At 35.4% G+C, this 25,023-nt stretch overlaps 1 protein-coding gene across 11 annotated transcripts in view; it reads left to right on the top strand.

Annotated features, from left to right (window-relative positions):
- The window catches only part of tns1b (tensin 1b), a 167,897-nt gene that overhangs the window by 57,818 nt on the left and 85,056 nt on the right, over positions 1-25,023 (top strand). For all 11 annotated transcript variants that reach the window (XM_036209791.1, XM_036209786.1, XM_036209787.1 and 8 more), the window contains exons 2-3: positions 824-938; positions 11,383-11,420. In XM_036209791.1, the coding sequence (XP_036065684.1) occupies positions 824-938; positions 11,383-11,420 (153 nt within the window). The remainder of the gene's footprint in view (positions 1-823; positions 939-11,382; positions 11,421-25,023) is intronic.

The raw sequence follows: 25,023 nt of genomic DNA, 5'->3' as shown, positions 1-25,023 counted from the left end.
GACTTTTTTATTTCCATATAAGTCTGTCATCCTTTCCATAGATAGATGTAGCAGATTTGCCAAATACTATAGCTGTTTCTCTATACTAATTGTGAAGTGAGGTAGATATTTCAACTTGTTTTTGTTTTTTTTGTGTGTGTCAATATTTGGTTATTTATACGTCAATTTAAATGTTTCGTTAGAATCTTCTTGCCACCTGAAATTGTTTAACTTAAAGAAGGGATGGTTTATTAAGTTTCTTAGCGACGTGAGCTTCAACAAACAAACATTTTACCGAAAAAGTAAATAAAGACGGCAGTAGAATGTACTACTGAATGTACTATGAAAGGTAAAGAAGCACCATTTTTAGAGCTTCAAACTGTCTTAATGCTTGGAAAATGAAACAATCTGTCTACCTGGTTTTGCCTGATAAAGATCAAAATGTTTTCTAAGGGTAAATTGGAAATAAGATGGATGAAATGGGGAAAAAAACAAAACAAAAACGATTAAAAGTGAATCTTTTTTGCACATTTTTTTTTCTTTATTTCAGTTTCTCGTGTTTTAGAGGTGAAAAAAAAACTTTTGGAGCACAAATGGTTTTATTATTACAGGTCTCATGTTTGTTCAATTCAAGAAACTATTATAGTTAAAACTTTTTTAATATAAACTGGGAAAGCTGCTTTGGGGAATCCTAAATAAATGGAAGTGTAGTCATCTGTACAGACATCCTGAGCTGTGGATGATTTTGATTTACACTGTTATTTTTTCGTTTTTCCTCATCCGTCTGAACTGATAACAGCATCCTAACAAAGTAATGCTTTTGTCTTTGGCTTCCCGCCTGCAGCCGGAGGAGTTGGAGGCTCTTCATTCCCACACGTTCCGGCTGAAGACTTTCAAGAAGTCCAAGCAGTGCAGTGTGTGCAAACAAACCATCGTCCAGGATGGACTCCTCTGCAGAGGTAACTGAGACGGCAGCCAAACCTCATGCTGGCCCCTCTCTGACTATAATTTCAATTTAGTCACAGAGTAACCTTATTTTTGCTAATAATTTGGATGTAACTTTTCAACCTACTGACACCTATATACACTTGAGATTATTGCAAAAAAACTGTTTTTAGAGATTTAATTTATTACTTTTACTTTGAACAAACTAACTAAATACATGTAGCTCAGAATCTTGAAGCATTTGTTGTCAGAATTTGATCTATCAGATGAAACTACGTAACCAGATTAACGCTCCAAACATTGCTCACTTATATTTCCTCATCTTATAGTTCAAAGCAGCAGAAACATTCACAGAATAACCACCAGTATCACCAATATCTGTTACAACATCCATCAGCGGTCTAAATGGGAGGTCATCAAAGTCAGCCTGGTGTCAGTCAGTGATGGGCTTTATTCAGTTAAGTGACAGAGGAGGGCAAAAGATTCTCCAGGAAGGTTAAAGGTTAACAGCTTCTCAATTTCCTTAATGGTGTTTATTGAAAAGGGTTCATGGGTAACTCTTGAGGGACATACTTTTATAAATGTTGTTATGAGCTACAGATAAAAGATGAAAAATGAGGCAATTTTCTGTTTGGTTTTAATAAAAGGTTAAGTTAAAGTTCTCGTGTCTATCAGTACTTTGTACTTCCATTGTTCTTTTGATCCGGCACAGATGGAACTTTGGGTCCTACAGAGGTGTGATCTCAAACTTGAAACAATCGTAGGAAAACAACCCAGATTCCAAAATAGATTAAAACACGGCCAATTAGTATTTTAAATGAAAGCTGTTAACCTGGTGCAACAAAGGGGATGCGACCACATTTGATCGGATGTGATTTCGGTAATCTAGGCTCATCATATTGTTGTGGAAATGTCTGTTTCCAGACTGATAATATCAAAAGAAACCATGTGCGGAAATGGATGGATGTGTAGTTTTGGTACAACAAAAGGGGTGTCACTCGTCAAATCTGGAGCAGGCTGTTTTTCTTCTCAAAAAACTGTGGATATAGTGTAGTAGCAGTTTTTGTGTTTTCATGGGAAATTCAAGATAAAGACAGTAGAAAATGGATAAAACAAACAAACTGATAACAAATGCTTTTGTAGCAGAATGATATTAGTTACTCTCTGAAAACATAATCTGTTAAGGTTACTGGACATTCAATGAAGGATGATTTGTTTTAGGGATAATGCTTTAAAAACACCATAAAAATCACACTGCCGTATCCTTGATATATTAAGATCTTTAAATGTTGCTTATATTGTTGCTGTCAGTGTTGGCCTTTCTAAATGAATCCAGACAGTCTCTTAGGTAGTGTCATAAACTGCTCAGCACAGCTACTGGAACCGTCTTTAAGAAGTGATTTGTAGAAGAAGTAACCTGTCATGACAAGACTGCACTGCACTGTATGCTGATTTAATTTACTTCAGTGTAATTCTCCTTCCCCAGACGTATCATGGTTTGCTCACACAAGATTTACGAGGAAACTGCTCTGCAAAGACAGCGACTTTCTTCTTTCATTTAAATGATTAATAAAGCAAACCTTAAAAACCATTTAAGAATAGCAAGAGGAAAGTAAATATACTTTAAAATATATATTATTTTTGAAGTGTAATGAAATCCACACATCTGCAAAAAATGTTAACCTTCAAAATTAACTAAAAATATTATTTGTCTATTATAAAATCTATTTATTTATACCATTCTAAAATGTTCTAGGTCATTGTTATAATTACCTAACAAGCTAATGGGTCAGTCAATTCAACAACTAGCTTGCGAACCGTTCCTCCATTCAAAAAATCTATTAAAAAACGTAAAATAGTCTTTTTTCATTCATGGAAAAAACACTATTTACTACAGTTTGCACACTTTAGTGCAGCAATGTGGCCGAAAACAGACATATGGTAATGCTAGGTGGATTAAATGCTAAACTAAAAAGTTTAGCTTTAAATGTGTGTTTTATGGGATGTTTTCAGTACTAAAGTAACTAGCAGCTAGCAACTTTTTAGTTTGCAGGAGAGTGAAAAACGAGGGAGAACTTGACAAGAAGTGAATCAATTGTAAGGAAAAATGACAAGAATTAAAAAAAAGAGAAAAATATAAAACTTAAAACATTTGTGTTGTTTAATTTTAATTTTTTTATATTGTTTTTCATTTACAAATGAAGGCACATTCTCTATAAATTTGGCATATCTTAAAACATAAAAAGATAAAAATATTTGTCATCCGCAAAGTTAAACTTTGCATCAATTATCAAATAACCTGCAATTTTTTACATTTAAAATATTAGTTTTAATCAACTTTATATTTGAGTTGATGCTGTCTTTAACTCAATTACACAACTTTTGTTAATTGATCCAATGCTTCACTTTTTACATTGTAGGTCATTTAATGCTGCACAGTTTGTTAAAGTTGAAAAATTTTGTTTATTTTGTTGCTTTTTATCAAAAAGTAAAATAAATGAATAAGAAGTTCTAGAATAGTGTTATCGCTGCAGAACACTTCGATTTTGTCTGAATTAAAAGCTGGACTGCTCAGCAGGGAAACTAGGTAGACATTTTTTATTTTATTTTTAAGTAACTTTCATTTTAGCGGGAGAATCAGTTACTTATTTGCAATTATGACCTGGCAATTGTTAAAATAAGATTAGGAACCACCACAGATAAAGTACAGACATTGTCAGAACTTCATCACAGCATTCATTACATTGCAAAACATTTTTACATGTAGTTCATTTTATGATGTGTACTGAAAAAATATTGATGTTTGAGCTGCTTATAATAATGTAATCTTCTATTTTCACACCTCACTCAGAAGACTCTTTGTACTGTAGTTTTATTTCACAAATCTTAATGAATATTAGCCAAACAAAACAAGTGGTAAACCGGCTAAAGGTGAGATAAAGAATTTGCATTTTTTTAAGCCTACAAGTAAAAAATACAACAACAAAAAATATTTTTTTGAGGTTTATTGTTATAAATCTTTTTTTGATAAAACTCAACAGCAGTAAAAAACAAAGTTTTTGGCTAAATCTTAAAGTTCGGTTTTGCACATTAAGGATTTAGAAAGTTTTCTGACATATTCATTCAAAAAAAAGTGCAAAACAAAGTGTTTGATGAAATCAGTTTAATATCTGATGAAGAATAAAACTTAAGACAGGGTCCTGGTAGGATTCCGTCCGATAACCTCTGCCTTCCCTCGCTCTTGTTTACTAACATTCTCCGGTCACATGCTCCTGTAATGACAGGAGCCCTTGAACTTCCTCTCTCTTTAACAGTTGCCAGGATACAAGGTGTTTCTTTGACAAAAGCCTGTTGACGCAGGTCGGGACTGCAGTTTTCCACAAAAAAACAGTCCTCCCTGTGGTTGTGTATTTTTGGAGAGCGGGCCCTCGGGGTAGGGGCTGGCTTTCATTTCTATGTAGGACAGTTTGCAGACAAGGGCAGAACAATGGAGCACACACAGCACTGTTGTGCCCTTAAAGGGAAAAGTAGAAAAAAGGTCAATAGAACTCCAACTCATAGTAAAAAAAAAAAGTGAGCACATGTTTTTGGTTTAGTAAAAATTGGCTCTAAAGTGAAGGTAAAATCCTTCTGCTTTTCACCTTATTTAGTACTTGAGAGTAATAACCCCCTTTATCCTAAAAAATAATAATAATAGTAAAAAGCGGCTGTAAAAACACCACGTTTTGAGCCAAACTACAAAGGTCAAGAGATTCTTTCATTACATGAGGGTTGGTGTTCTTTGTCCTGTGATCTTCAAAGTCCGCCACAGACACCCCACAATAGCAGGTGTGTGCCTCACAGAGGGAGAGTGAAGATTATCACAGCTCTGTTCTGGAGCGCTTAGCTCAGCCTGGTGGTATGCAGCAAATCTCAACCAGGGGAACACATACAGAAGGAAATTGGCCGCAGAGAAATATTTGATAATAATTAACAATGAGCGTCAGACATTCTTACATCATGAAAACAAGTTTTTTCGGCCAATATCAAATAAAGAAAACTTTTCTATTATTTAAAAATGATTCAATATAATCAATATAGCAAGTAGATAAAAGAAGCTTATTGTTGGATTGCTGTGGATGAGGGATTATTGGAGATATTCAATTTTTTTCTTATCAATAAATCAATAAATGTAAGTAGAAGTTATAAACTGAAAGAGCTTTAAGTACCTAATTCAGCAAATATCTTAAGGCTTGTTCTCTATTAAGTTATCTAAAATGTGAAGCATGTTAAAGAGGAAACAGAGACAGTTTTTACAGTACGAGCGCCACCTGCTGGTAGGATAAAAAAAGCAACAGTTGAAAGTCTACTTAAAGTTAGCTTTTTAAAAATTCCACTGTACTTTTTTACATTTTTAAAAGAAAAAGTTAAACAGGAATGAGTTAAAAACTAGTAAAAGCAGAATGCATAAGTAAATATGTTCTTCTTTCTGTCATTGATTTTTTTACTTGAGTACCTTTTTGAAAAATGTTTCTCTTTTGCCATTTTGCTGATTTGTTTTTGTCTTTGCTTTAGTAGATTTATAATGTTGAAACATTATTCATACATAAAAATAATAATATTAATATTGTTACATTTTTGTACCATTAAGTATAAGTGACATTTCAGCATTATTGTTACCTGAAGAAAAATGATGTTAATTTTAATTTGGATTAAAAAAAAAGGACAAAATATTCTTTTTTCCATCTATTATTTGTTTGTTTGTTCTATTTATTATGTTTTTATATAATTACAGTTTTTTATCAGTTCTTTTCCCCACTTTAATTTAAGCATTTTTTTAAGGATTAATTTTACTTTTACTTAAGCTGTATCATTTTACAGTAAATCTACTCTTACGTGTGTACAACTGTCAGCTTCTCTGGTTGCAATCTCTTCTTTAAAAAAAAAAAAATGTAGAAATAAAAAATACTTTTTAGTCATTTTTTTACAATTTAACTTTTGACAGCAACACATTAAAGTCCCTTTTACAATAAAATACCCCATATGTTAAATCAGATCCTCCTGCTGCAGCAAATTTAGAAGTAAAATATTGTATTTTCTTTCATTATAGCTATGGTGCTTCTTTTTGTACTTTTTCTATCAAAATATTAGCCTGACAGCAATGGTGTATCTGTCATTTTTTAGAATATTTAAATAAATACAAACTAGACACACAAACAAATAGACTGTCGATTTCAGACAGTAAATTTCTGAAACTAAACCTTTTCCCTATGGCTTTGCTCAGTTATATTACTTAAAAATTGAAATATAAATGACAAAACTTAATAAACTAAAATTAGTTAGCTAAACCTACAACCCCACTATTTAGTAAAGTTATTAGCACTTTTCCTCAAAACCAGAGAGCTGGAAGGTCCAGAGCCCTGTTCTAAGAAGAACACATAAAAATATTGCCTTTTATAACTGAATGTTGTTGCAAACATCATCATATACAGTATAAAATATTTTTTTCTAAATAGATAAGGTAATTTATTTTCTTTTTCTTGTTAAATTGGGTCTAAAATGTAAAGAGTAGAACACAAACAAACAAAAAGGACATCAATACATGATAAAGTTGTGAACCTTTATAACCACTAGGTGTCAGTAGAGTTGTTTGCTTTCCATCAAAACCTCTGATACTGTTTTTCTTCATTTAAAACCCAAACCTGAACTCGAGCAGAGTCTAATTCTTCTGTCAGGAGGCTGTTTGTTGTGCTCTTCTGTATGTATGTGCACATGCGCATGTTTGTAGCTTCCCCTTTGTGTCACAGGAAACAGCTGTTTCAACACGCTGGCTCCACAGCCACGGTGACACGCACACAAAATCAGACCGAACAATAAACAGAACCCAACAGAAGTGATGTTTTGCCAGGCAGATGCAAACAGATGACACAGGCCTGAGTGTGCCAACAATTCCATGAGAGCTCTCATCTGGGATCTCCTCAAACCCCTGCAGCTCTAGTGGGGGGGATCTGCCATGTTAGGAAAAGCTGAGTGAAGGTGGGGCTTTACCCGCAGAAACCCCACCCTGGTTGGGATTTGTGTTGAAGGGGGAAACGCGTGGGCTGAGCGATGACATCCCTGCATGAGTCAAACGATGGACGTGAAGCTTGAACCCTGTGCAAAGAGACAGAAAAGGCAAAAAAGAGGGAAACATTACACCCATCCGTGATGGTCTTTGTATTTGTGTTGTCATGTTTTCAGTTGTCCACAGACAATGTTGCCAGATTGGCCAATTCCTCACCCAAATGGGCGGTTCGGATTTTGCTAGCAAAAATCGCTTTGGACATAATTTGAACAGATTTTTGGTCATTTTGATGGTTTTTCATTAGATTCACTTATGTTTTTGTAGATTACTTTTGGGCTGGAAAAGCATGACTATCTGGCAACACTGCCCACAGAGGATGTGTTAGACAACAAATAATGAGTTGGACTGCATCATCAAGTCTTTAAAACTATAAAACAATTCTGAGGATGCTAAAGTAACCTGGGATCATCTTGTTATTTAGTGCTGGCTTTCAGGTGTTTTCTAGCTGTTGATGCCTGTTTCCTTGCTTTTATTCGTGAAACGTGGGCGTGTGTTTGTACACCGTACGGCACATGTTCGTTCTCACGTGTTCGGGCCCGTGCGTGAACGGAGCACACAGGGATGGAGCGAGTGTGACGGCCGGAGGAAGAGGAAATTGCCCAGGCCCTGCCCTCTGATTGTATTCGGCTTTCTAAAGGGGTCCAGCCCAGCCCGGTGGGAGCTTAAGCTCATTCCAAGGGACCAGAGGAAGGAAATCACTTCAGCCTCAGCCACACAGTCCACCCTACCTCCGTATGGAATATCAAAGGTGGAATCATATGCCCCCTCCCTCACTGAGTGCCCCCATTTTCATATTTATTCCACCTAAATAAACTGGCTTTTATTTCCAATCTCTTCTTCATCTTCTATTCCTCTTCATCACTCCACAGCTCTTTGCCCCTTCCTCCTCCTCCTCCCGTTCTCTGTTTATTCTCCGAAGCTCTGACTTCCTAACAAGGTAAAGCCTAACCCGAGGTGGTGGCGCTGCTCTTTCACACCCAATATGGAAGTCCAGCTTCTTCTCCCTGTGATGTTTGTATCCCAGGTCTCCTCAGATCGAGGGGAGGACGTGATGCTGATGACTCCTCTACTTATCACTGTATTCCAGACACAAAAGCAATCCACGTGACCTACGTCAGGCATTACGTCCGTCTTGTTTATTCTCATATCTCACATTTTTACAAAGAATTAGTCATAAATTATTAAGCTTTGTGATTCATACATTTTAGTTCAGGTCTGTAATTTATAATTTTCTGTTTTTTTAGCTGTGGTTTTTGTTGTAGATTTTAAAAAAAAGTTATGAAATAAATATTCATCTTAAAGATGCAGACTTCCTTCATATTTTTACTGAGCATTTACTATGTCTTTACACTCAATAAAAAAATAATTTAATTAGATTAATTAATTAAAATTGCTGTGATGCAGGGGTAGAGCAGTCAACCTCTGAGAGGAAGGTTGCTGGTTTGGTTCCTGCCTTGCAAACCTACAGTATGTATCAGAGGGTCCTTGAGGAAGAAACATTGCTCCTGGTGGTTATAGGTTGGCACATCGGTGTGTGTGTGTGTGTGTGTGCATAGGTGAATGGGACTGACTAAGAAAGGAATAAATGCATTATAGGTATGTGCTATTTACCAGTTAAATGTATTTTAAAAAAATAACTGTATCATGAAATAAAGCTATTATTCTGCTGATGGAATCTTATTTTATTATGTTTAAATTCTAAAGAACAGTGTTTATTAGTGTCACATTTTTATTGTCATTTCTCTTATCTAGGGGTATTCAAATCCAGGCCTCGAGGGCCAGTGTCCTACATGTTTTCCAACCAACCTTCCATTGAAGCTCCTTATTGGCTGCTAATTTCCAGGATCAGGTATGTTTAGCCAATAAGGAGCTTCAATGGCAGGTTGGTTGGAAAACATGTAGGACACCGGCCCTCGAGGCCTGGATTTGAATACCCCTGGTAATCTAATAAAATAAATTAGGTTTCAAAAATTGTGGCTTTTTTACCCTTATTTGAGGCTGATCTGCATTCTATTTCCATTTATGCTTAAATATAGAGAAACTTTTGGTTCAATCTGACTTTAGGAATTACTTAGTCCAAGTAGTTTAGTTGTATTTTTCGGTATACCCTTGTTGCCCCATTTAAATATGGGTCCTAATTTGACAAGTCTGCTCAGTTTTTCTACACTAGTAGCGATCGGGATCAGTAAAACTGCTTTTGTTTTCTTACTGGTTAAAGCGAAACTTTTATAAAAACTGCAGGTTTAAGTTCTTAAGTGTAAAAGACTTGAAGGATTTGTACTGTGAATTGTTACCTCACTTTTGGATCTAAATTATATTATATTTATAAATATATCTGTACAGATAAACAGATATACCTTCACACTCCCATATGGACGTTTGGTTTGGGCCCTCCTTGCGTCACTTTTTGATGTTTTGGGTGTCCCCAACTTGACGTTCTGGCTGTTCCGATTAAATCAGGTACCGCAAACTGGTACCGGTCCATATCCCCTGGGTTGGGGACCACAAATTTGCGTATGCGCCACGGTACCAAGCAGCCCCTCAAAGTGGTTCTGGCTCACGGATTTAGCCAGCACGTCAAAAAAACGATGAGTTGAAGACACCCAAAATGTCAAAAAGTGGCGTGAAGGGGCCTACGTCCATATATGACAAGTTGGGCGTGAGAATGTGTAGGATTTGACCCCATAAATCAAGAGAAAAAAAATAGTTTCAATAAAAACACAATGTTTTTACTGGTGTTCCATATTTTTATATTAAAAAAAGGAAATCTTTAAAAGATTTAACGGTGGAAAATATGTTAAATTGACAAAATCTTGATTGATGAGTTTCACAATAAAAGGATGTTAAGGAAATGTGAAATAAAACCTTCATATGTTTCAGACATTTTTGCAAAAAATCTTGATAGTTTAAAAGTTAAAGAATAAAAGGTTATACATGGTTCACAGAAAGAACTTTGGATTTCTGGAAAAAAAAATCTATTATTTCCTGCAGTGTCCAGACTGGCTACCTCCAACATTTTTATCAATCCTTATCAGCTTTTTTTAAGCAGATATTACAAATGCTTTGAAAAGTCTGACTTAAGACAGGAAGAATAATACATTACATAAGGTGTAGAGCCTTCCAGGAAAAGCAAACAGCCATCTCCTTTATTTGGAAAGCCTATACCTCAGCACACCGGGCTGTGTTTTTATTCTCAGTCCTCCGAGAGGATCTAACAATTTATGAGCTGCCGGTCCAGGTGCTCTCCTCTTTTGACCCGTATTTGTGGACGCGGTGGGAGTCCGGGGAGAGGACTCGACATAAGAAAAGAGACTAGCTAAGTTAAAGTTACCAATAAATAAGCCGCTAATCACATGCAATCAGTTTTATTCTTTTAATTTTATGATGTATTGATGTCCTTTGAAGTATTGAAAGTGTCATTTAATACATAACTTGAAGAGTTCATTGGTGTTATTATAAAGTTATTAACCTATGGTTGTTATTTATATATATATATATATATATATGTGTGTGTGTGCCATATTTACCTAATTCTAAGTCATATTTGCCTTTAATTTTGTTATGCAGTTAGTTTACAAAACCAGAACCAGGATCTCGTGGGCTGCCCAACAGATTTTCTGCATCACAAATACGATATTTTTCAAACATTTTTTTCGTCTGCTCCTGATTCACAACAGTTAAAAGAAAGAAATACTCAGAATTACAAGTTTAAGCCTAATCATGTTTACATTTGTCCTCCATCATCAGGAAAATTCAATGAGAAAATGAATAACACCAAAGCACAATGTTCATAGTCTGTAATAGGTTCTCACTATTAAATACTAAAGAGAGATTGTTGAATTTTTTGCACAAGATGACTTTGTCAGGAAAAATAGATATGGAGCCAAATACAATTGGAAGAAGGGAAAAGATAAAAATGAAAGTTTTGTTTAAAGCTTTTTGCAATGTGATGCAAAGAGACACTTGGCTCAATCCAAGTTTAGAGTTTTTACTGGAAAATCAGATCAGTTTAAAGACAGCTAATCTGAAATATGCTAAAAACATGACAATCATCTTCAGATTAACACTTATAAACATTTAAAGCAGCGGAAAATATTCACGATTTTAAACACGTGGATAGTAAAAAAAGGATTGACCTTATCTGATGAAAAGCTAACAAAACGTTGATTACAGCCCTAACGGAGTTCTCAGCCTTTTGGACTGTTGAAGCAACAGCTGGTATCATGCAAAGTTCTAATGCATTATGGGGATTGTTTAAAGTAAAGTTCTGTGATTCTGAAAGGTTTTATAAAAACATTCTGGTGTGATTTTAGTTTCGGATGAATTTAACTGAATTTTCTCTCATTTTCTTCTAGTGTGCCGAATAGTTTGCCACAAGAAATGTGAAGTCAAGGTAAGATATTAAAAATACTCATAAGATCACATTAAATTATTGTGATATGAATAACTCATGATACTTTTAATGTTGTTGTATTTTTTCTTAACACACATTTGTCTAAAATGAGAGAATCTGTGATCAAAGATGGAGTTTATAAATAGAACTTGATGATTTTTGCTGGACTCCCCTTTTATGGTTTGCGTGTGCGTTTACATGCACAGTAGATGAGGAGATAGATGGAGTTCAGGGAATTTATGTTGACAAAAAATGTTAAGAATGTCCAAACAAGTGCTCAATGTACCAGAATATGTTTACATTGGAAGAACTTGTGTGTCTTGGACGTTGCCCCGAGTCTAAAAATAACAGGCTTGAGCCTGATTCTTCCACTGATTCATATTATGGTGGAACAGCAAGAGCACTTAGAAGAAAGTGGGAAGAAAAACAGAGGGATGCTGACGTTTGTGCTTAGTTATTAGGTTGGAAAAAGGTGCTGTGTGTGTATATCATGATCAAATGTTGAGTTTTCCAAACGGTTTACAGCTGGGACATGAATACACCTCTGCACACACCCTTCATCTGGTTGTGATTATTGAAATGAATATTAGTTGCCAGCGTTGCCCGCTTTCTTTTGTCAGGAAATACCAAGAGTGGAGAGCAGACCAATGCTAAAAACCAGGCTGATGAGTGCTCACTTATAACTTAAAAAAGTTAACATCACAATGTTGGAAATGGTTTGCTTGATTATTGTCCTTAAATTGAAATGATGATTTTTTTACGGGTTAACCTTTTTTTTTTTACTCCTGTATGACTCACAACTTATAAAAAAGTACATCATATTTTTCAGACCTTACTAAATCTAAGGTGTGTTAAGCAAAATAACTACTTAGAAAGGGGCTAAGAGGTGGCCGATTTGTTGCAGGTGTTGATGGAAGTTTCTCTAGCAAACTGTTTTTACTAATGTCTGACTCTTTTAATCGTTTTTTATCGTTTTTCAGTTTTAGTTTCTGAATTGTATTTAAAAATCTCTGCACTATCACCCAAAACAAGTCATTAAGTTTAATACAGTCTCCGATTAAGAAGCTCTAAGCATTGAGATGCATTGGTTTACTCTTGCCGTCATTTTAATCTACTGTAACTTGGATATCTCCAACCACAAAACCATAGATTACCTTCACTGTTTACAGCCTAGCAGGCCAGATCCAAAGATGGAAGGTGGAATGTGAGTGTTTGAGTTTGTCTCTTCTCCAGCAGCAACTAGCAAGACTCATAAATCTTGAGAACAGCGAACGTGGACAAAGGAAAAATGCACTAAGCCGCCGATCTGCATCAACTTACAACTCACTCAAATGTTGCACAGCTGCACTGAAGATCAAAGTGTGATGAATGGCAGCGGTTTTGTTTGTGTCATTTGAATTTCAGGAAGCCTGGGGTCCGAATTAGTGGGAGGAGCTGCTGAAGAAATCTAGTCAGTTGCTGCCCACACATTTCTGTAAAAAATCACAGCAGCAGCATTTCCTTTTCTAAACATTTCAGCAGGAATTTGTCTTCGATTTGGCAGGAAGCAATTTGCTAACAAGCCTGAGATGAAAAATAAGGGAGTGTCTGTGACAGGGTCAAGAATGATTGCTATCAGCTCCTTAAAGGAAGCAGGATACCTATTTTTAATCCTTTTTTTTCATCAAAATCTCTCTTTTTTTCCTTTTATGTTTTGTCAGCTCCTTATAGTTAAACCCGTAGACAAAGCTTGAACAAGTTTCCCAAGTATGCAGTTATCAATGTGGAAACATGATTAATGTGCCCTAAATTTAACCTGTAGCTGCAAACAAATTGTGTCCCCACCTTCATGCCTGTTTACTCGCAGATGGATGTGAAAAATGTGTTCGATCTTGTTGGTGAAATTTGCCATGTGGGTGAAGACAGGATGGATCCAGAAACAGTAGATTAGATCATCAAAATAAAGTGAAGAATGACTTCATATGTGGTGCTTATCTGTTCAACTTCCCCTTTTTTTTTGCTTAAATGTGCAGAAAAGTTTAGAGTTGATCACAAACTTACATTTCTAGCATAAATTATTTGCTAAATTATTTCACCTCAAGGAGATGTGTTGTGAGATTTGTGTATTTTAAACTAAATAGTATGGTATAATGGTATAGTTTTACATTAAAGTCTGAAACTCAAAAATCTAAATTATCTTTGTTTCTGAGTAGAAATTTGCAACAGTTTTTTTCTTTTTTAATAATTAACATCTCAACTTCCTACATCTATCTAAATTTAAATCTAACAATGGATAATATAATTTTTTGCCAATTTTTAAGACATGGCAACATTTTACATCTCTCAACCCCTCGTTAATCCCAGGAATTAAAAAAAATAACCCACAATAGGCAAAGTCGACGAATCTTTACTTTTTACTAACATTATAGATGTTTTAAATATCCACTCCAATGTAATTGTGTTTTTAGTGTTTTTAACTTGTTCTTGTGGTATTTTTCTGATTTTCGAGAACATATATATAAAGAAAATTAAGCTTAATATTGCATTTTTTTCCTCAAATTGTTGTGAATCAGGAGCAGATGAAAAAATGCAGTTAGAAAAAAAGCCTTAACAGGGGATATAGACAGAGGAGATTGACAATGGTGTACACCCAATCAAGCCAAAAGACAAACATAATATTAATTATAAAATGTATTTATAGAGCAATGAAGTTGTGCAGACCTGAAGTGCTGTACAGTTATAGAGAGGCAAAAAACCTTTAAAGGAATAGATAAAATAGATTAAAAGTGTACAAAGAAATGCTTACAAAGTTACATAGTTAAAACAAAGCATATCACATACATTTCTTAAAAAAAAGAATCAAAACAGCTCCGAAAATAATACACAAGACTGCAAGTAAACCTTGTTTTAGTGAAAAATTACAATATATAAACCATTTCCAATTATTCATGACAAAACATCAAATCTAAACAACTCGAAATTGGGCTTTAGGATTTTATAAAAACAAGCCAACATAAAAGCTTTTTGAGACACAAATAAATTCAAGTCAAAGTTCACTTCAGCTCAACGGTTCTATGACTTTTTTGCATCCTGGGAATACTGGTCTTTTAAACTGTCTTTCCAGTTTAGGTTTAAGTTCTTGTAATTGTTGGAAAAGGCTAATGTACTCCAAACTCCCAGCTATAGTGCCAAAACTGTCCCGAGACAATCGTGCATCTCTGTTCACCATTCAAGACAACAGAGAGAATTACAGCACGTCTTTGTCTGACTTTCACTTTGTTGAAACTGCTAAGTGCGTCAGCTGTGCTGCTTAGACAAAGTGAAACCACAACTTTTATCGATTATCAAAATACCTTTTTTAAGAGCAGTGTACTGACTGTATATAGTTAACACTTGCATGGAGTTTATACCAAGGGAGATGAGTAAAACTTTTTAATAGATTCACAATGAGTCTGGAGGGTTGAAATCTCGTCATGCTGAGTTTCCAGGCACAGGTCAACCCTCAAAATTGTCAGCCAACTAAAGGACATCAACCTTTGAAAATTCTGAGACGTTAACCCTCTATCACTGAAGATTCAGCTCCACTGTTGACATCCTTCCAAGGACTGTAACTCTACTGTTGATGCCATCCCCGCAATTCCAACAGATTCTGAAGAAGATAAAATCAGCCTACACTTTACAGTTGTCAAGTGCTAACCCATTCAACCTAAATCTGCTGATTCTGTCACAAAAAAAGTGGTTTTGTGCCATTATGCAACACTTAACGGCACATACAGTATTTCTATGTATCAGTCACTTGTTTGTCATTGATGTGGCGTAACCAGTGGAAGAATTACTGTATGTCAAAGAAGGTGTTATTTAGATGTCACCTGTGATGTCTCTGGTGTTAAAGGGTTAACCAATCAAATGAAACCTGCGAGAGTTTCATCCTTAGATTAGATTATTTTAATATATTTAACTCAATAAGTCTTTTCTAAAGTTTTTGGTGGTGGTAGGACTTAAATCTGAACTCCACTGAAGTGTAGAGTAAAATCTACTGGATAGTATTACACTGACTCTTCATAGCTTTTCAAACGTGTTTTGAGAGGGAAACGGCGACGTCCCACCCTAATGAGAACGAGGTCTGAGAAAGTGGCCAACACACCCAAGCTTCTCACCAGTTTCCCTCCTCTGAAATGACAAAGCACTTGTTTTCACTCGAAGCAGCTCTTGCAATTCTCAGACTTCATGTTTTGAAAGCGTAGAAAAAAGCTTGGTGTGTTTGTTTGCTTTGGCTCCTCTCCATGCCGTACTCTGTTATTTCACATTTGTTGTTTGTGACCCCTTCAGTTCCCTTCTCTGAGCCTACCACGTTTGATTTACAGCAGCCTGTTTCACTGATGGATATGGAGCCCATCATGTTTGTTCATTTAAACGTTTTTTTTTACCTTTCCATCTGCTGAGTTGAAAAATATTTCCAAAATGTGATGTTTTGCACGCTGACAAAAGCATGAGGCTACGGAAAAAACAAACATGACATTTACCATAACTAGTTTAGTTGCAGGATTTACCAAAAAAATATGGACTACCTTAAAAAAAACAAAAAAAAACAAAAGAAATTCAAAAAGTGATTCTGGCTCTAATACTTAGGCACAGCTCTTCCAACATTTTCAGCATGTCTGAGCGATCTCTCAAAGTTATAAATTATTTGATGTGGCAAAGAAAAGGACGTCACGCCCTTCTTGGATTATTTATTGCTCTCAAAGCCTTGGCACATTCAAACACCTGTATGCACAGATGCAAGGCGCATTTTTCCAGGAGTTCGTCAGGTCTGCAGCTGGCCTGCCTCTTGTCTCCTGAACAATATTTAGATCTGTGAGTGTGGAGGGCTGCTCTCTGTGATGTTTTATACAAACAAAATAGACAGATTTTACAGGGTACATCGCTTAGATGTAACTTTTAAATCTTGAAGTGTTTTTTACTCTTAAAAGGACAAGTTTGGCAGTTGTGTTTGAAAAAGACTGCATTTATGTTAAACTTCTTTTTGTATTTACAGATTGCAGAGATTAATTCATATTAGTCAACTGGGGGGGGTCTGTGGGAATTTTCCTCTTTATTATTGCTCAGATGACCGACTTATTTTCTTACCTTGTCATTAGATCAACTTCGCACTTTAGCGGTTATTAATCTTTTTTGAGCAAAGCTACATTTTTTTACTTATAAAAATCACAAGGTTAACCAAAAATGTTAAAAAGTGAAACTCTGTTGCTATTATGAACAATATACAGTCATTCTTATCAGAGTTTATTGAATAAATAACAAATAAACACAAAGAATAAGTCTTTTTTGATCTTCTGTGCTTCTACTTTCCGTTTTCTTTTTGGACTATAAATCATTCTAGAGTACAAGTGCAAAAAATGCATTATAAAGACGAAAAAAATACATATATAAGTCACACTATTGTGAGAAATGTATTTGACAAAATACGGGAACAAGAGCGGACACAAATAAAAAATCATGATATGGAATAGAAAACAATAATAAATTGAATATGTGGATGCTTCACTACTTTCATTAGCTTCATGCAACGTAAGAGGATTTTAATTAGTTTCTAGTATATCAATGCAACATAGGAACAATTATTCAGATAACCATTGCATAAAGAACATCCCAACAGGTCAACTAAACTCTTGATATCATATCTTTAAATCACTAAATCCACTCAGTTTTTCATCGTCTGTCACTTCTGAACAATTCCACCAAGCCTGGCGATTCTTCTTCAGGGTTTCAGTCAGCTACAAATACTGATACAAACACTTACAGTGCCCTCTAGTGGTTGTTAGTGGGAAAATAGGGAGAAAAAAAATAACTTTTTTTTCAAATCAAATAAGTCACACCTGAGTGCAAATTGCACCCCTGGCCAAACTATGCAAAAACTGTGACTTATACACCAAAAAATGTAGTACTTGGTGTAAAACTTGAGCCTCATTGGATGAACTTATTGTTCACCTTTCAGTTTATTCCATTAGGGGTCGCCACTGTGAGTCACTGATAGTTTGGCAGACAGTTTTACGCTGGATGCCCTTCCTGACACAACCGTGTATTTTAATGCACAGGGAGACCCAGATCGGCAGTAGAGTTTAGGATCTAGCCAAAGGACCCACACTGGATTAAGCTCATTGCATACTTTGGGAAGTGAACCCAGGTGTCCTACACTCAGCCAACTGAGCCATTATACCACTAAGCCTCTTTGGATTAATTCAGGGCAGATATCCTGGCATCGGTAAATGTTTTTAGACTATCCATCCGTCCATCTTCAGAACTCAGAGAATCCCTTATTGAGTCATGGGGCTGCTGGAACCAACCCAGCTACTTTTGGGTGAATGTGAGGTACTTCTTGAACAGGGAGCCAGTCTGTTGCAGGTGAACTTGAATCATTTTATACGGCACACCAGTAAGTTTAAGTATTTTATGAAACAATTGTAAAATTATCCACAAAGATACAGTAGTACCTACTTATGATCATTTTTATATGTCTCTTGTGGTATTTCCATGGTCACTTCGATTTTATATGAAAAATTTCACATATTAAACAGATATAAACATAACTTTGATTGATATCTTTTTACTTTAACACATTTTAAAGGAAGATTACAAAAAATGTAACACTTGGATATTCTGGGAGACTTGGTTTTCAAATGGGTGGGGATGCCAAAGATTTCACACCTTCATTTGGTTTTGGTTGCTTTCTCATGGACAGACCAAACCACAAAGCAGCTGCTGGTCTGGGAGCAGTGTTGCACAAAAAACAACCGCTATCAAGGGCAGAAAAACATTCTAAACGCTTCTTAGTCCTGCTAGTCGCTTTGACTATCATAAATGTATTAGTGTTTTTGTTAATTCACTAATTCATGTTTAATGTTTAGACATATTCCAACCTTTGGACCTCGTTGGATTCAAACAGTAGGAACACTTTATGAAATGTTGAATAGTCTTTTTGCATTCACACTATTAGCAAACTCAACCAGGTTCATTTGCAAGTGAACTCAGTTTCTCAAGTTTAGGTAGACAAGTGTTTGAAGAAAACCAAAAAAAAGAAAAAAAAAAACCACTAAAATCAAACTAGTGTGAAAAATGGAGCACAGTTACAAAAGGTAAAAAAACAGCATGCACAAGACCCAAATGTGCCAACGGGCATAGACTGCTGCAACTACATGCACTGTTTGCAAGACAGCAGCTCCCCCTGATCAAATGCAGACCCTGCCAGCAGCTTTCACCAAAATTGAATTAGCAGTCACAGGACAGACCACATGCCCGTTCCTCAGCCCTCCTTCTTTTGACACCGAGTTTTTGTAGGAACATAACTAAGTTGTTTGAAAAGTCTTGATAAAAGCTCTAATTTTGGAATTCAGGCACTTGGTTTCAACTTTGCTGCAATTTTGAAACAGCATTACTGTTTTGAAATAGTAAAACAGAGCAAAAGTGAACACACTGTAAAAATAAGTCACATAAAAATGGAAAAATAGCAGTAATCTTAAGAAGAAAATCACTGGAAAGTAGTACAATTATGTATCAATGCAGCAAATAATTTCACTTGAAATCCAGAAGTAAGGAGTTCCAAACAAGCATTTAGAAAAGAAAGTAACCTAAAAAGCTAACAATATTTTCTTCCGATTGAATGTCAAACATCCCAATAATAAGTAGATTTTGATAGTTTTAAGCAATTTGTTTGTATTGCTTGAGCTTTATGTACCAAATTGTTGTTTATTTTAATGACAGTGACAAAAACTATTGTAATTAGTGAAAATGACTCATATTAGAACAAAATGTGATCAAAGTGCGAAAACTATCTTAGTATAAGTTGATCCATCTTACTAAATCATAAAATCCAAAACAAGTATTAATTCCTAAAACATCCAACACTTTTGTTATCAAAATATTGACAATGAATTCTAGTGTGTGTGAACATTTATTGAACTTCAAACAACATCCTTGAAATTAAACCTAAAATTCCAGTGTAATCTGAGTTTTTTGAGTCTTAAGTCAAGTTTTTATATTGTCAATATTATAAAGCAAAACAATTTTGAGTAATTTTAAGAACAATTTCATTTAGATCCTAGCTCTTAATGAGACAAAAATGATTGAACTGTGCTAATTTTAAGGAAAGCTTGAGAGCAGAGATAAGCTAAAACAACTTAAAACCTGGGAAAAAATCTTGACTGTCTAAAAATAAGATTTTAACTCTAAATCCCAAGGGTATCATTGCCAGAATGCAGAAACAGTGTTTTTCAGTTTTCAAATTTCTATTCTAATACCATTTTTTTGGGTAAATTTAAAGCTGCTTTCTCCTAAACAACCAAACTAAGATTGGAATTCTTATTACCACAAAAATATTTCAATAGAACAAATTATCGGATTTGATAAGTCAATATTATGTTTAAGATCAAATGTTTTCTTCCAGTGATCCTTTTTTAAACCAGAGCCTTATGCCCACTATGCAGTTGTCTTATGGATGTAGGAACTCACACATTCCCAGCTCCCTTGCATCATTACCAGAATTCCAGACTATATTAGTAACACACAGACTTCAGACATGAGAATAAAGGAGGAGGGATGCATTTTGTGAAAAACAGATGGAAATCTCAGACACATTACTAAGAGGGATCACTTAGTGTGTGAACCCGTGTAAATAATTACACCTCCTTCACTTCAGTTCAGTTATTTTTCTGTCTAACGCGTAAACATAGCTTTACTAATCTCGTAGCTTTATGAAGACCGAGCACAACCATCTGTCATCCCCCGTGATGTGTAAGCAAGGTTGTGCAAGAAGCGGTGGCTTGTGGCCACGCGTTCAGTCAGTGTATGGAGGTGAACAGCGCATAGATACAGCCGAGAAAACAAACAGGAACACCCAGCCCTGAACATGATGGAGTAATCAAGAGCTGCTGCTGGAAAGAATGTCAGCAGGGAGCCAAGTTTAGGAAGGAGACAGTGATGGGAAAGCCAGGCTTTAATGAAGGGAAGAACCAGCTTGGGAATATTGTCTTGTAAGTTGAATGCCGTGTAACGTTAACTCATCATTTTTTCAAAAATGCAAACACTGCGCATGGACCAAAACGTCACAAGGAGTCTCTGATGGACATAAGCGCTTCAGGTTCAGGGGCTTTAACTGTATTTGATTAATAAAAGAGGACGTTGAGACATTTTTCCCACATTCAAAGTTTTTTTTGCCCTGCCTGCAGTCTGGTTGGTGGGTGTTGGCGTAGCGTTCCACTGATTCCTGAGGGACAGAGGGCTACTCAGTCTTAGTGATGTTTGGGAAAGCCTGAGTCAGAGTTAGCTCTTGAACTCCATTTTTTTTTTTCATGTTTCACCCTGTTGTTTCCTCCCATAACTGCACATGTTACAGTAAAATGCAATAATAAACTCTACAAAGCTTGTATATTTATTCGTCTACTTTCTCTTTTTAATTATGAAAGGCCATGTGTCTTTTTATTACACTGTAAAAAATGTCCTTCCCAATACAAGTTAGAAAAATATAAGATATAAGATGGTTTTCCCCTGTTATATGTTTTCAAGATGAAATCACTCAACAAGATCTTCATGATAGTTTGTCTTAAAATAAGTCATTTTCTCACTGAAAAGTACTGGTAAGTTAGTTTTGTCCCAAAATAGTGCAAAGTGTACCATATTTTCCACAATGTTAGGCACACTTAAAAACTTTAATTTTAAAAAAAACAAACCAATATAAAATAAAGCACCTTATATATGGATTAATTCTGGGTGTGTTTACTGATGTTGAAGCAATTTTGAGAGGTACACAGCACCCTGTCAAAATGTTTGGTTGGGTTTTGCTTATATGCTAACGCAACTAGCCTTTTGCGTGCCGGACTGTTTGATTTTTAGTTTCTAAAACGGTTGGAAGTTAGCGTAGTCACAGTAGCATTTGTTTTAGCAGTATCGCATGCTAACGTGGCTAACTTGTAGCGGTGTTGGACTGTATTTTTAAAAAATCATGTACCTGTAAAGGTTGAGAGCTAGTGTAGTCACAGTAACATTGCATTAGCGGTAGTCATCAATTTTTTATGTGTTGCAAACAAGCATGAGAGTTATAGGTATTGTGAATATGCTAACGAGGCTAACACGTGGTGTCTTTTTTTCTTTTTTTAAGCATTACTAACAAGATTAAGAGTTAGCATAGTAACAGTAACGTTTGTTCTAGTGGTATTTGTTTGTTTATTGTTTTGCAAACAAGGTTGGGAGATACATGTATAGTAAATACGCTAACACAACTAACACTTCTAAAATGAGTTACTGTTACTGTGAATGCAGTTAAGGAAGTCGGACTGACTGACTTATCTCTGACTCTTTTGTCTCGCTTAAACCACCTTTTGGTGTGCCCTATATATTGACTTAATTTCAAAAATAGACCATTCATAGACAGTTATAATCCGGTGCGCCATATATATATATATATATATATATATATATATATATATATATATATATATATATATATATATATATATATATGCATTTTATTTATATAGCGCTTTTAAAAGACAATCAAAGACGCTTATATATACTCATATTTATATCTATATCTATATCTATATATATAGATATAGATATAGATATAGATATAGATATAGATATTTATATAACCATTTCAAAACTGTAAACTGTACGTTTGGACTGTTATGTCACAAAGAATGCTCTGCCTGTAAGGTGAGGCCTTCCAGGACATAAAATTGTAGACAAATAGACGTAAAAAAAAATCAGGGAATTCCCACTTCTACAGAGTTCAGCCTGCACGCTTTCTCCCAGAGTTAAAGTTCTAACCTGTTATAAACAAACATGTTGTTCTGTTGCCACGAACCACACGGTGCCTCTCTACCTGCTCCGCCTTCCTTCCTGGCTCTTTGTCATTAACGGCGAATTAAATGGCGCTTACAGTGCCGACATCTGGAGACCAAAAATTTCAGTTAAAGGTGTTGCTTTAAGAGCTGCCCTCCACGTTATTATTTCCTTGCAACATCAAAGACGGTGGCCGTTTTTTTACATGGTAAGGCACTTATTCTTAATGTGCTACAAATTTGTAACACACATTCCTTACTAATGCCTCTTTGTCTGCTACCGGATAATTGATGGGAAGGCTTTTGACTTCCTGCTAGTTTACTGAAAATATGAAAACAACTGTAACTTTAGTGTTTTGATTTTTGGATTATGTAAGAAGAAAATATAAAATAGCAATCTTATGTCACAAATGTTAGTTAGAAAATTTGATAGGACTGTTTTATTTGCCACAACCCATTCAAGCTGCTTTGCTTTGTAGTGTTTGGGTGTCTTGATGAATATGACAACCCACAGCATACTTGTTTTTCACCAGTGTGCCATTTACTTGTGATGTAGGCTGTAAAATCAGCATGGAGTCACTTAGCGGGCTATAATTAAACAGTTCCTCCTGTTTATTTTAGGCAATAACCATCATTTCTACTCATTAAAGTACAGTCACTGTTGCAGATGACTAAACCGTTTATAAAGAGGTAAAATGTTGTTGGTTTGTAGCATTTTCATGACACTCTTGACACCAAATATTGAAATTATTTTACATATAATTCTAAATTTTTACATATTTACTTATTCAATGCATTTCAAAGGCCATGAAAAAAAAGAATGTTTAAAGGACACTTTTAAGCTTTAAGAAAAACATTTTAAGTCATTGACTCATCATGGAGCATTTTAACGAACATAGATAGAAGTTACATTTAAATAGATGCAAAACTTAATCTTAATGTTTGCAGTTGAAGTCATGTTTCAATCTGTCACTCAGAGCTGTATGTCCAAAAACTTTTGCAATAAAGTCACAACTAAAATGCATAAAATGTTCCTGGTTTTTCTCTGTAACCCCTTAGTGCTTTACTTGATTATTTGTTGCTGTGATACAACTAAAAATACTTTAAACACAACCACAGCAGCATCAACAACGTGTTGTTTTTCTGGTTCTAACTTAATAAAAACAATCATGGAAATGATGTGGATTACATCATGTGAATCATATTTAGCCAGTGTGTTATTATTAATTCTTTGAGGCAACATTTAACCTATTAGAATCCATGGTGACATCAGTGTAACAGAGAAACATCAGAAATGTGTTTTGTGGTTAATTGGGTTAGTGGTAGATTCCACATAATATTATTTTTAAGGAAACATGGGTCTGGGTTCTTTCGGGTTTGGAGCTTCTTCTGCTCTATTGTTACACTTTGTTGGCATATTCCTTCCAGCTCATCTTTCTCGTAGGTCTACCATCAGACCATCACATATGTTAATGAGAATGAGGTAGTGGACATTATTTTGTTCCAAAGCATCTGAGCATGTAAATTATTCTTCTTTCCTTTAGTCTTTGGATCTTTGAAAACCCACTCCAGCGAAAATGTTGTTTTTGGTGTTTTTAACATGTTCTTGGAGCATTTTTCTCATTATGGAGGATATACTGTAAGGGAAATCAAGCTTAAAATAGCATTTCTGAGTATTTCTTTATTCAAATTGTTGTGAATCAGGAGCAGATGAAAAAAAATGTAATTTGAAAAAGCTTGATGTTGTTTTGTACAAATTACAGTCGGCGAGCCACAGGCTCCCTGCTCCACTCCATTCTGATATGTCCACTTACAGACAAATAGATCCATGTACATTTTCGTTTACCTCATCTGAGCTGGCATCTGGATTAAAACTGAATGGCTGATTGGCTCTAATATTGCTCGGTATTACCGCCAATGTTAGCTTGGGGCTGGAAACAGAGTCTAAACAAAGGGATGATGGGATATGAGTGCAGGCTTACTCATAAAGCCTCGTTTCCACTGAGCCGGTTAATTCTGGCGATTGTTTCCACTCAGTTAAACCTCAGTCCCACTGAGCGGTTTGTTTTCGTGCCGCATGCATGGTGCAGACTGCAAGTGTGTCACTGCGTCATTTTAGTTTGACGACTAAAAAAGCAACAACAATGGAGGTCATCCAGCAGCTTGTCTTTTTCTACTTTTTGTACATCATATTTTTCAGGAATTTAATGTTGTTTGAAAGATGATTGCCGTCGTAAAGAGTAAAACGTTGGAAACGATAGCTTAGCACTATATTGGTGTTTTCTAATGTCTGCCAATCAGTGGGTGGTAACAGTGGCTCTGCCCCAACTGTCCCGTTCTGTTTTTTTATGGACCCACAACGGCCCTCAAGAGGTACAGGTCGGAACTGTTCAATGGGTCCATTTAACAATGGAAACGCTCAAAATACCAGATCACCGGACCGCTCAGTGGAAACGAGGCTCGACAGAGACAAGTTTCACAGCTGCTCTGGAGGAACTATGTCCTAGAAAACAAGTTTTCTGATTTTCCCTAAAAATCAAATAATCATAATTAAAACACCACTGGGAACACTTTTACAATAGATCAAAAGATGATTGGAGTGGAACTTAAAGTGGGGACATATATATATATGTGTGTGTTAAGAATAATATATACTAATTATGATTATGACGTTTAAAAAAAATAAAATAAAATAAGCTAAATTCAGTTTAACACCTTAGCTCTTTGACATCAAAATGTCGTTGTTGACACTTAAATGACACAAGCTCTTTGACATATTGTAAAACTGA

Source organism: Oryzias melastigma, linkage group LG21, assembly GCF_002922805.2.
Source record: "Oryzias melastigma strain HK-1 linkage group LG21, ASM292280v2, whole genome shotgun sequence".
Lineage (NCBI taxonomy): Eukaryota > Metazoa > Chordata > Actinopteri > Beloniformes > Adrianichthyidae > Oryzias > Oryzias melastigma.
This window is presented reverse-complemented; position numbering and strand designations above follow the sequence as displayed.